Source organism: Oncorhynchus kisutch, unplaced genomic scaffold (genome assembly GCF_002021735.2).
Source record: "Oncorhynchus kisutch isolate 150728-3 unplaced genomic scaffold, Okis_V2 scaffold3655, whole genome shotgun sequence".
Lineage (NCBI taxonomy): Eukaryota > Metazoa > Chordata > Actinopteri > Salmoniformes > Salmonidae > Oncorhynchus > Oncorhynchus kisutch.
Window position 1 is genome coordinate 455873 of NW_022265600.1, and position 12648 is coordinate 468520.

At 46.0% G+C, this 12648-nt stretch overlaps 1 protein-coding gene across 1 annotated transcript in view; it reads right to left on the reverse strand.

The window, feature by feature from the left end:
* The window catches only part of LOC116371779 (uncharacterized), a gene marked incomplete at its 3' end in the record, with an annotated part of 45375 nt that extends 40086 nt beyond the window's left edge, over positions 1–5289 (reverse strand). Inside the window, exons 1-3 of the mRNA XM_031820789.1 lie at positions 5276–5289; positions 4872–5150; positions 2063–2377 (exon numbers count right to left, since the gene is read on the reverse strand). Of these exons, the coding sequence (XP_031676649.1) occupies positions 2063–2377; positions 4872–5013 (457 nt within the window). The remainder of the gene's footprint in view (positions 1–2062; positions 2378–4871; positions 5151–5275) is intronic.
* Positions 5290–12648: the final 7359 nt, after the last annotated feature.

Genomic DNA, 12648 nt, shown 5'->3' on the forward strand with positions numbered 1-12648 from the left:
TGTTGTAGTCTGTCCAAGAGGGGAATCACACAGACTGATCTCAGTTAATTCATACTGTATGTTGTAGTCTGTCTAATAATTAAATCACACAAGACTGACAGCCTGTAATTTTATTAAAAGCATTCAGTTGATTACATGGCAGTTTAGAGACCAACATCATAACAATAATCTACTTCATAATCAATATCATAACATTTATAATCAATAACATCATTATCTCTATACTACTAACAACATAACACTAATCTACATCATAATCAATATCATAACGTTTATAATCAATAACATCATGAGAGGTAAACAACAACAAACCCCTTTATTAAAAAATGTTTCAAAATACAAAGAATGAACAGATGATTATAATAATACCTGGACTAATAATGGAAACACTTCAAGATAAAGAATCTAAGAGACACTAAATAAGATAAAGAATCTAAGAGACACTAAATAAGATAAAGACTCTAAGAGACACTAAATAAGATAAAGAATCTAAGAGACACTAAATAAAGATAAGAAGCAATACCGGAACATGAAACAGACGTAATTGAGCTACTCTCTTAAAATAATTAAAAAACGATTGTTACCAAAATACCATGTTACCAAAACCCCATGTTACCCCAAACTCCATATTAACAAAACCCCATGTTACCCCAAACCCCATGTTACCCAAAACCCCATGTTACCCAAAACCCCATGTTACCAAACCCGCATGTTACCATAACCCCATGCTACCCCAAACCCCATGTTACCCAAAACCCCATGTTACCCAAACCTCATGTTACCCAAACCTCATGTTACCCAAACCCCATGTTACCCCAAACCCCATGTTACCCAAACCTCATGTTACCCAAACCTCATGTTACCCAAAACCCCATGTTACCCAAAACCCATGTTACCCAAAAACCCCATGTTACCCAAAAACCCCATGTTACCCAAAAACCCCATGTTACCAAAACCCCCATGTTACCCAAACCCCATGTTGCCCCAAACCCCAGTTACCCAAACCCCATGTTACCCCACACCCCATGTTACCCAAAACCCCATGTTACCCAAAACCCCATGTTACCAAACCCCATGTTACCCAAAACCCTATGATACCCAAACCCCCATGATACCCAAAATCCCATGTTACCCAAACCCCATGTTACCCAAAAACCCCATGTTACCCAAAAACCCCATGTCACCCGAAACCCCATGTTACCCAAATCTCATGTTATCCAAATCGCCATGTTACCCAAAATCCCATGTTACCCAAACCCCATGTTACCCAAAAACCCCATGTTACCCAAAAACCCCATGTCACCCAAACCCCATGTTACCCAAAAACCCCATGTCACCCAAACCCCATGTTACCAAAACCCCATGTTACCCAAAACCCCATGTTACTCTGGTGGTAAAAACCAAACTAAATGAATAATGGTGGTTGCAGTCACTCCTTTTAGATTTCTTCCAAGGTTCTAGAAAGATAAACTAATTCTGAACTTGTTATTAAAATTAAAACCACTTCAGGTTTGTCACCACATTTTAAACATCAGTCCACTGCTGACCATCGATTTAAAACACAAAACTGACCTAAGATCAACATGTAGGGTCAGCTGCATTCTACTCCTACTCCGTCCCCTGGGCTGCTCTCTCCTCTCCCGGTCCAGCTTCAGCTCTGGAGCTCAGAGAGACCATCTCCATGGCATTGACATAAAGATCCATGCTGCTCACCCTGTTCACTCTCTTCTGCCTCCTGGTGGGCTAGGGAGACACAGCACCAACAGTCAGATATTTACTCTCTAGTATCTCCATTCTCTCTCCCTCTCTCTCCCTCTCCCCCTCTCCCTCTAGTTTAAATGACTTGTAACGTCTGAGTAAATGTCTTTACCTTGTAGTACAGGTAGGAGGTGGTGATGGATGTCAGTAGGATCAGCAGCACTACAACGTGTCTGATGATGAAGGCTGGCAGAGGAGAGGCTGCAAACAGAAACACCTTTGATGAGGGGACTGATCATCATCACATAGATCTGTGGGAAATCTGTCAATGACAAAGTTATAAGTCTGGTTCATGTTCAGTTACCTGTGATGGTGAGGGAGAGGAGCTCACTCTCAGAGGAGAAGTTATGAGAGAAAACATAATTCTCATAAACACAGCTGTAGTTCCCTTGGTGGGAGTCATCTGCAGCAGGGAAGAGGAAGGCAGCAGAGTGATTGACAGCTGGCTGGGTTCTGTTGGAGCTGGTGAACGTGAGGAGGAAGGAGCCTCCTGGGTACTGTGGCTGAGTGGAGCAGGTGATGGTGAAGTTGTAGCCCCTGAACATCTCAGGCCCCTGGTGCCCCCTGAAGACCCCTCCCATTGGGTCAGTCAGGAAGATATCAGGCTGGACCAGGAGATCTGTAACAATAAAAGAGAACAAGATAAACCTCTTCAACTAGTTTCCTATAAATATGACAATAACATCAGCATGTAACAGTGCCAGCCACCCTCCCTCACAGGGCAACATGAGTAGTGGGCCTACAGTCACTGAGACAACATATGTTGATATCAGGCTGAAGCAGGACATCTGGAACAAGAGGAGAGAAAAAGAAAACGTAGCTCCTCAACTACTTTCCTCATTTAGATGTGACAATAACATGACATGTGACAGTGGTAGTGAGTAGAGACGTTCACTGAGATAACACTCAAATACAAAGCATTCTGGGATATTTAAGTGGTATTTGATTCCTACTTGACTGAGTGATCTATTTAGTAAAGCAGACTGACAAGTTAAACAGTCATCATGAGAGGTACAGAGGAAGTTGTATGAATGAAGGAAATCAGTTGAATATAATTATAATATGTTGATATTTCCTGAGCAGATCACTGTGAGTCCAGGAAGGAGATATAATACATGGACTAAAGTATGTGGAACTCAGCAGTGAGTTTTACAACAGAGGAATATTTTTACGCTCTACGTGGTTCAGCACTCAGTGGTCCATTGTGTGAGCTTGTGTTGTCTACCACTTCACGGCTGAGCCGTTGTTGCTCCGAGATGTTCCACGTTGAAATTCTATGACATCTTCAGTAAGGACATTTTACTGCTGATATTTGTCTATGGAGATTGCATGGCTGTGGGCTCAATTTGATACACCTGTCAGGTGTGGCTGAAATAGCCGAATCCACTGATGTCCACATACTATTGGCCATATAGTGTATCTTGTTATTACCTGAGCAGATCACTGTGAGTCCAGAAAGGAGATCATACGTTCTTCTACACTCCCTCAGTGAAGAATCAGACCCAGAACAGGAAACTCCAAACCCTCTAGTGGTGTTTCCAGGTGGTACTGAAACAGTGGAGCCACAACCCATCTGTCTACACACTACTGCAGCTACATCCCTCTGGTCCCAGTCATCAGCTCCCACAGTCCTCCACTCTCCCTGGTCGTACCACTCCACTCCACCAGCACAGCGACTGCCTCCTCCCACCAGCCTCACATCATCAGGCTCTGAGAAAAGAAAAGAGAGAGACAGTAATCTTACTATTTTCTCACTAAAACACACCTATATTGTCTCTCATATTCTTCACTCCAGGTGAGAAACAATGTTGATTGAGTGACAAACTGTTTCTTACCTGAGCAGGTGAGTCCAACAGCATTACCAGGTAGGCAGGTGTTGTTTTCTCTGTCTGAGGTGTCACAGTCCAGGAGAAGGGACTCTTTGCCTTTACACTGGAACTCTTTATCCCAGGTCTGACCCTCACCTTCTCCATAGAGCCCCCCCTGTAGAGCTGCAGGAGCCCCACAGCCAAGCTCCCCACAGACTACCTCTGCATCCTGCCAGTCAAAGTCAGCTTCACACACTGAGGCCCAGGAATGATTGGACTTCACCTCCACTCTCCCAGAGCAGAGACCAGCTCCATCCACAAGCCGCACAGACTCTGGAGAAAAAGAGTTGGTTGAACATTCAATCAGTTTTGTTGATGACACTGTCAAGGACTAAACACAAATATGTTGGATAAAAGATAGTAGTTTGCTATGTTTGATACTGTAAGAGGTAGAAATGGGTTCTTAGTCACTCAGGATCGGGTTGGGAATAATGCAGGCAGGAGACAGGAATAAGTTCACTTCACTTTATAGAAAATAAACAGCTGGACATCCATCAGGCAGCTTCACTTCAGTACCATCTGAACTACAAGGTCTGATACTGTATGTCAGGGTCAGGATGGGCCAAGAGTAGAAAAGGTTACTGGTTATGATGACATCACTGGTGAGAACTCAGTGATAAAATGTATTTGATCTCTCCCATATCTCCCTCTTCCTCTCCTCCTCCCTCATTCTCTCTTTGTGACAGTGGTAGTGAGTAGAGACGTTCACTGAGGTAACACTCAAATACAAGGCATTCTGGGATATTTAAGTTGTATTTGATTCCTACTTGACTGAGTGATCTATTTAGTAAAGCAGACTGACAAGTTAAACAGTCATCATGAGAGGTGCAGAGGAAGTTGTATGAATGAAGGAAATCAGTTGAATATAATTATAATATGTTGATATTTCCTGAGCAGATCACTGTGAGTCCAGGAAGGAGATATAATACATGGACTAAAGTATGTGGAACTCAGCAGTGGGTTTTACAACAGAGGATTATTTTTACGCTCTACGTGGTTCAGCACTCAGTGGTCCATTCTGTGAGCTTGTGTTGTCTACCACTTCACGGCTGAGCCGTTGTTGCTCCGAGATGTTCCACGTTGAAATTCTATGACATCTTCAGTAAGGACATTTTACTGCTGATATTTGTCTATGGAGATTGCATGGCTGTGGGCTCAATTTGATACACCTGTCAGGTGTGGCTGAAATAGCCGAATCCACTGATGTCCACATACTATTGGCCATATAGTGTATCTTGTTATTACCTGAGCAGATCACTGTGAGTCCAGGAAGGAGATCATACGTTCTTCTACACTCCCTCAGTGAAGAATCAGACCCAGAACAGGAAACTCCAAACCCTCTAGTGGTGTTTCCAGGTGGTACTGAAACAGTGGAGCCACAACCCATCTGTCTACACACTACTGCAGCTACATCCCTCTGGTCCCAGTCATCAGCTCCCACAGTCCTCCACTCTCCCTGGTCGTACCACTCCACTCCACCAGCACAGCGACTGCCTCCTCCCACCAGCCTCACATCATCAGGCTCTGAGAAAAGAAAAGAGAGAGACAGTAATCTTACTATTTTCTCACTAAAACACACCTATATTGTCTCTCATATTCTTCACTCCAGGTGAGAAACAATGTTGATTGAGTGACAAACTGTTTCTTACCTGAGCAGGTGAGTCCAACAGCATTACCAGGTAGGCAGGTGTTGTTTTCTCTGTCTGAGGTGTCACAGTCCAGGAGAAGGGACTCTTTGCCTTTACACTGGAACTCTTTATCCCAGGTCTGACCCTCACCTTCTCTATAGAGCCCCCCCTGTAGAGCTGCAGGAGCCCCACAGCCAAGCTCCCCACAGACTACCTCTGCATCCTGCCGGTCAAAGTCAGCTTCACACACTGAGGCCCAGGACTGATTGGACTTCACCTCCACTCTCCCAGAGCAGAGACCAGCTCCATCCACAAGCCGCACAGACTCTGGAGAAAAAGAGTTGGTTGAACATTCAATCAGTTTTGTTGATGACACTGTCAAGGACTAAACACAAATATGTTGGATAAAAGATAGTAGTTTGCTATGTTTGATACTGTAAGAGGTAGAAATGGGATCTCAGACTCAGGATCAGGTTGGGAATAATGCAGGCAGGAGACAGGAATAAGTTCACTTCACTTTATAGAAAATAAACAGCTGGACATCCATCAGGCAGCTTCACTTCAGTACCATCTGAACTACAATGATCTGCCCATGAACATCTCCCATAAACCAATATGACAAACACAAATATAATGTTTAAATACATCTGACATCTCTCCCTCTATTTAAATGAAATAAAAACACATAAAACATGATACATGGTAATATTGTATAATGTATAAATAAATCTCTCAATATGACCAGTCTCTTACCTGAACAGGTCACATGATGATAATATCCACCATCACAGACACCATGTTCTTCTATGATGTCACACTGTCTAATAGAAGACTCATCTCCACTACATCTCAACATCGTTACTCCTCTTCTTCCATCTTCAACCAGAGGTCCTCTAGATTCAGATACAGGATTCCCACAGTCCATCTCTCTACACACAACCTTAATCTCGCTCATCATGTCCCACCACCCAGGACATAGACCTGTCCACTCTCCCTCATAGAAGACTTCCACTGTCCCAGAACAGGAAGTGGTCCCACCCACCAGTCTGACTGAGAGTTCAGCTGTAAACAGCAGAGAGGAAAACACAGTGGTGAGGACAGATGATGACAGTGATTCTGTTATTCTAACAGCAGTGATGCTTTGTGGTTGACAAGTATTAGTAGTTCCATAAAACACTACTTGTTATTGGGGTTTAGAATGGTTTGTATGGACACATGACTTTCTCCATGTGGGATAATAAAGTTGACTAATATTGAACTGCTATAATCACTGTAGATTTATACTCTACCTACCTGGTGGACTGACGCTTTGAGCCTGGAGATCTGAGGAGACAGAGAGAGACAGAGGAGAAAGGGAGAGAGAGAAAGGGAGGAGTCAGAGGAAGAGAGAGGCAGAGGTTAAATCAACATAACATGACCTTTCATGATTTGATGGGGATGACAGTGGTATGGTGCAACAACACCCATGTGTAAACACATTCCCCATCTCTCCTCCACCCTCCTCTCTCCCCTACCCTCCTTTCTCCCCTACCCTCTTCTCTCCTTCACCCTCCTCTCTCCCCTACCCTCCTCTCTCCCTTACCCTCTTCTATCCTCCACCCTCCTCTCTCCCCTACCCTCCTCTCTCCCCTACCCTCTTCTCTCCTCCGCAAATCTCTCTATCCCCTCCCCTCCCATCGTCTCTACTCTACCCTTCTCTCTCATACCCTCCACTCTCCCCTTCCCTCCTTTCTCCCCTCCCCTTCTCTCTACCCTACCCTCTATCCCCTACCCTCCTCTCTCCTCTACCCTTCTCTCGTATCTACCCTCCTCTCTACTCTACCCTACTCTCTCTTCCCTACCCTCCTCTCTCACCTATCTTGCTCTATGCCCTCCTTTCCCATCGCCCCTCCCTTTCTCTCTCCCCTCCCTTTCTCTCTCCCTACCCTCTCTCTCTCTCCCCTCCCTTTCTCTCTCCCCAATCCTCCTCTCTCCCTACCCTCTCTCTCCTCCTCCTCAAATCTCTCTCCCCACCCCTCCTCTCTTCTCATCTCTCTCTCTCTCTCATTCTCTCTCTCTTCGTGACTTATAGTGTTGAACCTGTTGATCTTGACTCAGCTCATAGACCTCTATCATCTACACCCCTCCCTTCTCCTACTCTAACATAACACCAATATAATATATAATACATAATATATACTCTCATTCATTTACATAGAGACAGATACAATCAATCATTGACACACTGAATATACAACAGTCAGATGCAGGACACCATCACAACTTAATTGACATTAGTGCCTGTCCCCAGATGGACAGTTAGACTACAGTAAAGTACATTTACAGGTGATCACATCATTGTCCTGCTTTGAGACACATGTTTACTGTCTGCTTCCAGTTGCATGTTATTTTACTAACCCTGCAAATTATAATATATCTTACAATATCAAATCATATCTCAGTAACTGTTACAAGTGTATATCAGTATAACAAAATCCTACCTGTGCTCCACAACAGGGCCATCAGTACCACTGCAGGTATCATATCTGCCTCTAACTGGGGCTCCACTGTCTGCTGTCATAAAGAGTGGACTGAAGAGTGGAAAATACTGCTAGGCTATATGACTTCTCTCTCATTACGTCCTTACGTCAATGATGTGAGATTAACTTCTTAGCAACTTATCTTGGATCAGTGGTTGAACACACTACAGCAAACTAACATGTTAAAAAAACTCCACAGGAAACTGCTGACAGAGCAGCAAAGTTACACATAGTGTCCTATAATATCACCTCTAACTTTCTACTGCTTGAGTTCACCTCTTATAGAATATTGGCTTAATGTTCCAGCACCTAAATATAAACAGTACCAGCACCCAAAATGAGTACTGATGAGGTCTCATGTTAGAGCAGGAGAAGGGGGGGATGTGGTGTAGAAGCTAGAGGTCTGTTACCCAAGTCAACTCAACAGGCCTGATGCTATATGTCAGGGTCAGGCTGGGCTGGGACAAGAGAGGAACAGGTTACTGGTTATGATGACATCACTGGTGAGAAGTCAGTGATACAAATATATTCAGTTGGTTGAAATGTCAGTCTCTCTCTCCCTCCTCCTTGTCTCCTTCTACCAACCCAGTCTGTCAGTGAGTGAGTGTCACGTTTGTTGTATACATAATGAGTGGACCAAGGCGCAGCGTGACGCACAGAGCACTGAACCAAAACGGAACAATATCCCACAAACACAGGTGGGAAAAGGACCCCACTAAGTATCATCCCCAATTAGAGGCAACGATCATCAGCTGCCTCCAATTGGGAACCATACTCACACCAACATAGAAATTCAAGACTAGAACATCCCCCAAGTCACGCTCTGACTTATTGCACCATCGAGAACCCCGGGTTCTCTATGGTCAGGGCGTGACAGTAAGTCCTATCTCCTGTATCCTTCTACCAACCCAGTCTGTCAATAAGTCCTATCTCTCTCTCTCATCTCTCTCTCTCTCCTCTCCTGTCTCCTTCTACCAACTCAGTCTGTCAATAAGTCCTATCTCTCTCTCTCTCTCATCTCTCTCTCCTCCCCTGTCTCCTTCTACCAACCCAGTCTGTCAATAAGTCCTATCTCTCTCTCTCCTCCCCTGTCTCCTTCTACCAACTCAGTCTGTCAATAAGTCCTATCTCTCTCTCATCTCTCTCCCTCCTCCCCTGTCTCCTTCTACCAACTCAGTCTGTCAATAAGTCCTATCTCTCTCTCTCATCTCTCTCTCCCTCCTCCCCTGTCTCCTTCTACCAACTCAGTCTGTCAATAAGTCCTATCTCTCTCTCTCTCTCATCTCTCTCTCCTTCCCTGTCTCCTTCTACCTCTGATTGAGAACCACTCTAGGCAACCATAGACTTACCTAGACAACTCTTACTATACCACAATCCCATAACCTACAAAAACCCCAAGACAAAACACACCACATAAATAACCCATGTCACACCCTGGCCTGACCAAAATAATAAAGAAAACACAGAATACTAAGACCAGGGCGTGACATTTACCAATTATCTCTGAAAGACAGGGTCCTGAAAAAGGGACATTTCTTTTTTTGCTGAGTTTCTCTCATCTCTCTTCCTCCTCCCTTGTCTCCTTCTCTCAACCCAGCGTGTCAGTAAGTCCTATCTCTCTCTCTCTCTCTCTCTCTCTCTTTCTCTGTCTCTCTCTCTCTCTCTCTCTCTCTCTCTCTCTCTCTCTCTCTCTCTCTCTCTCTCTCTCTCTCTCTCTCTCTCTCTCTCTCTCCCTCCCCCTCCCCCTCCCCCTCTCCCTCTCCCTCCCCCTCCCCCTCCCCTCCCCTCCCCCTCCTGAGGAATATTGCTGGGCTATATGACTTCTATCTCATCTCTTCCTTACTTACATGATGTGACAAAACTTTAAGCAGATAAGATCAGTTAAACACACCCACCTACAGGAAAGACTGACATTTGAAAAAACTCCACAGGAAACTGCTGACAGAGCAGCGAAGTTACACATAGTGTCCTATAATATCACCTCTAACTTTCTACTGCTTGAGTTCACCTCTTATAGAATATTGGCTTAATGTTCCAGCACCTAAATAGAAACAGTACCAGCACCCAAAATGAGTACTGATGAGGTCTCATGTTAGAGCAGGAGAAGGGGGGATGTGGTGTAGAAGCTAGAAGTCTGTTACCCAGGTCAACTCAACATGCTATATGTCAGGGTCAGGCTGGGCTGGGCCAAGAGAGGAACAGGTTACTGGCTATGATGACATCACTGGTGAGAAGTCAGTGATGAAAATATATTCAGTTGGTTGAAATGTCAGTCTTTCTCTCCCTCCTCCCCTGTCTCCTTCTATCAACTCAGTCTGTCAATAAGTCCTATCTCTCTCTCATCTCTCTCTCTCTCCTCCCCTGTCTCCTTCTACCAACCCAGTCTGTCAATAAGTCCTATCTCTCTCTCATCTCTCTCTCTCTCCTCCCCTGTCTCCTTCTACCAACCCAGTCTGTCAATAAGTCCTATCTCTCTCTCATCTCTCTCTCTCTCCTCCCCTGTCTCCTTCTACCAACTCAGTCTGTCAATAAGTCCTATCTCTCTCTCTCATCTCTCTCTCCCTCCTCCCCGGTCTCCTTCTACCAAGCCAGTCTGTCAATAAGTCCTATCTCTCTCTCTCATCTCTCTCTCCCTCCTCCCCTGTCTCCTTCTACCAACTCAGTCTGTCAATAAGTCCTATCTCTCTCATCTCTCTCTCCCTCCTCCCCTGTCTCCTTCTACCAACCCAGTCTGTCAATAAGTCCTATCTCTCTCTCTCATCTCTCCCTCCTCCCCTGTCTCCTTCTACCAACCCAGTCTGTCAATAAGTCCTATCTCTCTCTCATCTCTCTCTCTCTCCTCCCCTGTCTCCTTCTACCAACTCAGTCTGTCAATAAGTCCTATCTCTCTCTCTCATCTCTCTCTCTCTCCTCCCCTGTCTCCTTCTACCAACCCAGTCTGTCAATAAGTCCTATCTCTCTCTCTCATCTCTCTCTCTCTCCTCCCCTGTCTCCTTCTACCAAACCCAGTCTGTCAATAAGTCCTATCTCTCTCTCTCATCTCTCCCTCCTCCCCTGTCTCCTTCTACCAACCCAGTCTGTCAATAAGTCCTATCTCTCTCTCATCTCTCTCTCCTCCCCTGTCTCCTTCTACCAACTCAGTCTGTCAATAAGTCCTATCTCTCTCTCTCTCTCATCTCTCCCTCCTCCCCCGTCTCCTTCTACCAACTCAGTCTGTCAATAAGTCCTATCTCTCTCTCTCTCTCTCTCTCTCTCTCATCTCTCTCTCCTCCCCTGTCTCCTTCTACCAACCCAGTCTGTCAATAAGTCCTATCTCTCTCTCATCTCTCCCTCCTCCCCCGTCTCCTTCTACCAACCCAGTCTGTCAATAAGTCCTATCTCTCTCATCTCTCCCTCCTCCCCCCGTCTCCTTCTACCAACTCAGTCTGTCAGTAAGAACTAAACTCAGCAAATAAAGAAACGTCCTCTCTGTCAACTGCGTTAATTTTCAGCAAACTTTAACATGTGTAAATATTTGTTTGAACATAACAAGATTCAACAACTGAGACATACCTGAACAAGTTCCACAGACATGTGACTAACAGAAATGGAATAATGTGTCCCTGAACAAAGGGGGAAGGGGTCAAAATCAAAAGTAACAGGCAGTATCTGGTGTGGCCACCAGCTGCATTAAGTACTGTAGTGCATCTCCTCCTCATGGACTGCACCATATTTGCTAGTTCTTGCTGTGAGATGTTACCCCACTCTTCCACAAAGGCACCTGCAAGTTCCCAGACATGTCAGTTCCCAGACATGCCCTAGCCCTCACCCTCCGATCCAACAGGTCCCAGGCATGCCCTAGCCCTCACCCTCCTATCCAACAGGTCGCAGACGTGCCCTAGCCCTCACCCTCCGATCCAACAGGTCGCAGACGTGCCCTAGCCCTCACCCTCCGATACAACAGGTCCCAGACGTGCCCTAGCCCTCACCCTCCTATCCAACAGGTCCCAGGCATGCCCTAGCCCTCACCCTCCTATCCAACAGGTCGCAGACGTGCCCTAGCCCTCACCCTCCGATCCAACAGGTCCCAGACGTGCCCTAGCCCTCACCCTCAGATCCAACAGGTCCCAGACGTGCCCTAGCCCTCACCCTCCGATCCAACAGGTCCCAGACGTGCCCTAGCCCTCACCCTCCGATCCAACAGGTCCCAGACGTGCTCAATGGGATTGAGATCCGGGCTCTTCGTTGGCCATGGCAGAACACTGATATTCCTGACTTGCAGGAAATCACGCACAGAACGAGCAGTATGGCTGGTGGCATTGTCATACTGGAGTGTCATGTCAGGATGAGCCTGCAGGAAGGGTACCACATGAGGGAGGAGGATGTCTTGCCTGTAACGCACAGCGTTGAGACAGCCTGCAATGACAACAAGCTCAGTCCGATGATGCTGTGACACACCGCCCCAGACCATGACGGACCCTCCACCTCCAATCGATCCCCTCCAGAGTACAGGCCTCGGTGTAAACGCTCATTCCTTCTTCACCCCTGGTGAGACAAAACCACGACTCATCAGTGAAGAGCACTTTTACCAGTCCTGTCTGGTCCAGCGACGGTGGGTTTGTGCCCATAGGCGACATTGTTGCCAGTGATGTCTGGTGAGGACCTGCGTTACAACAGGCCTACAAGCCCTCAGTCCAGCCTCTCTCAGCCTATTGCGGACAGTCTGAGCACTGATGGAGGGATTGTGCATTCCTGGTGTATATCGGGCAGTTGTTGTTGCCATTCTGTACCTGTCCCGTAGGTGTGATGTTTGGGTGTACCAATCCTGTGCAGGTGTTGTTACACGTGGTCTGCCACTGTGAGGATGATCAGCTGTCCATCCTGTCTCCCTGTAGA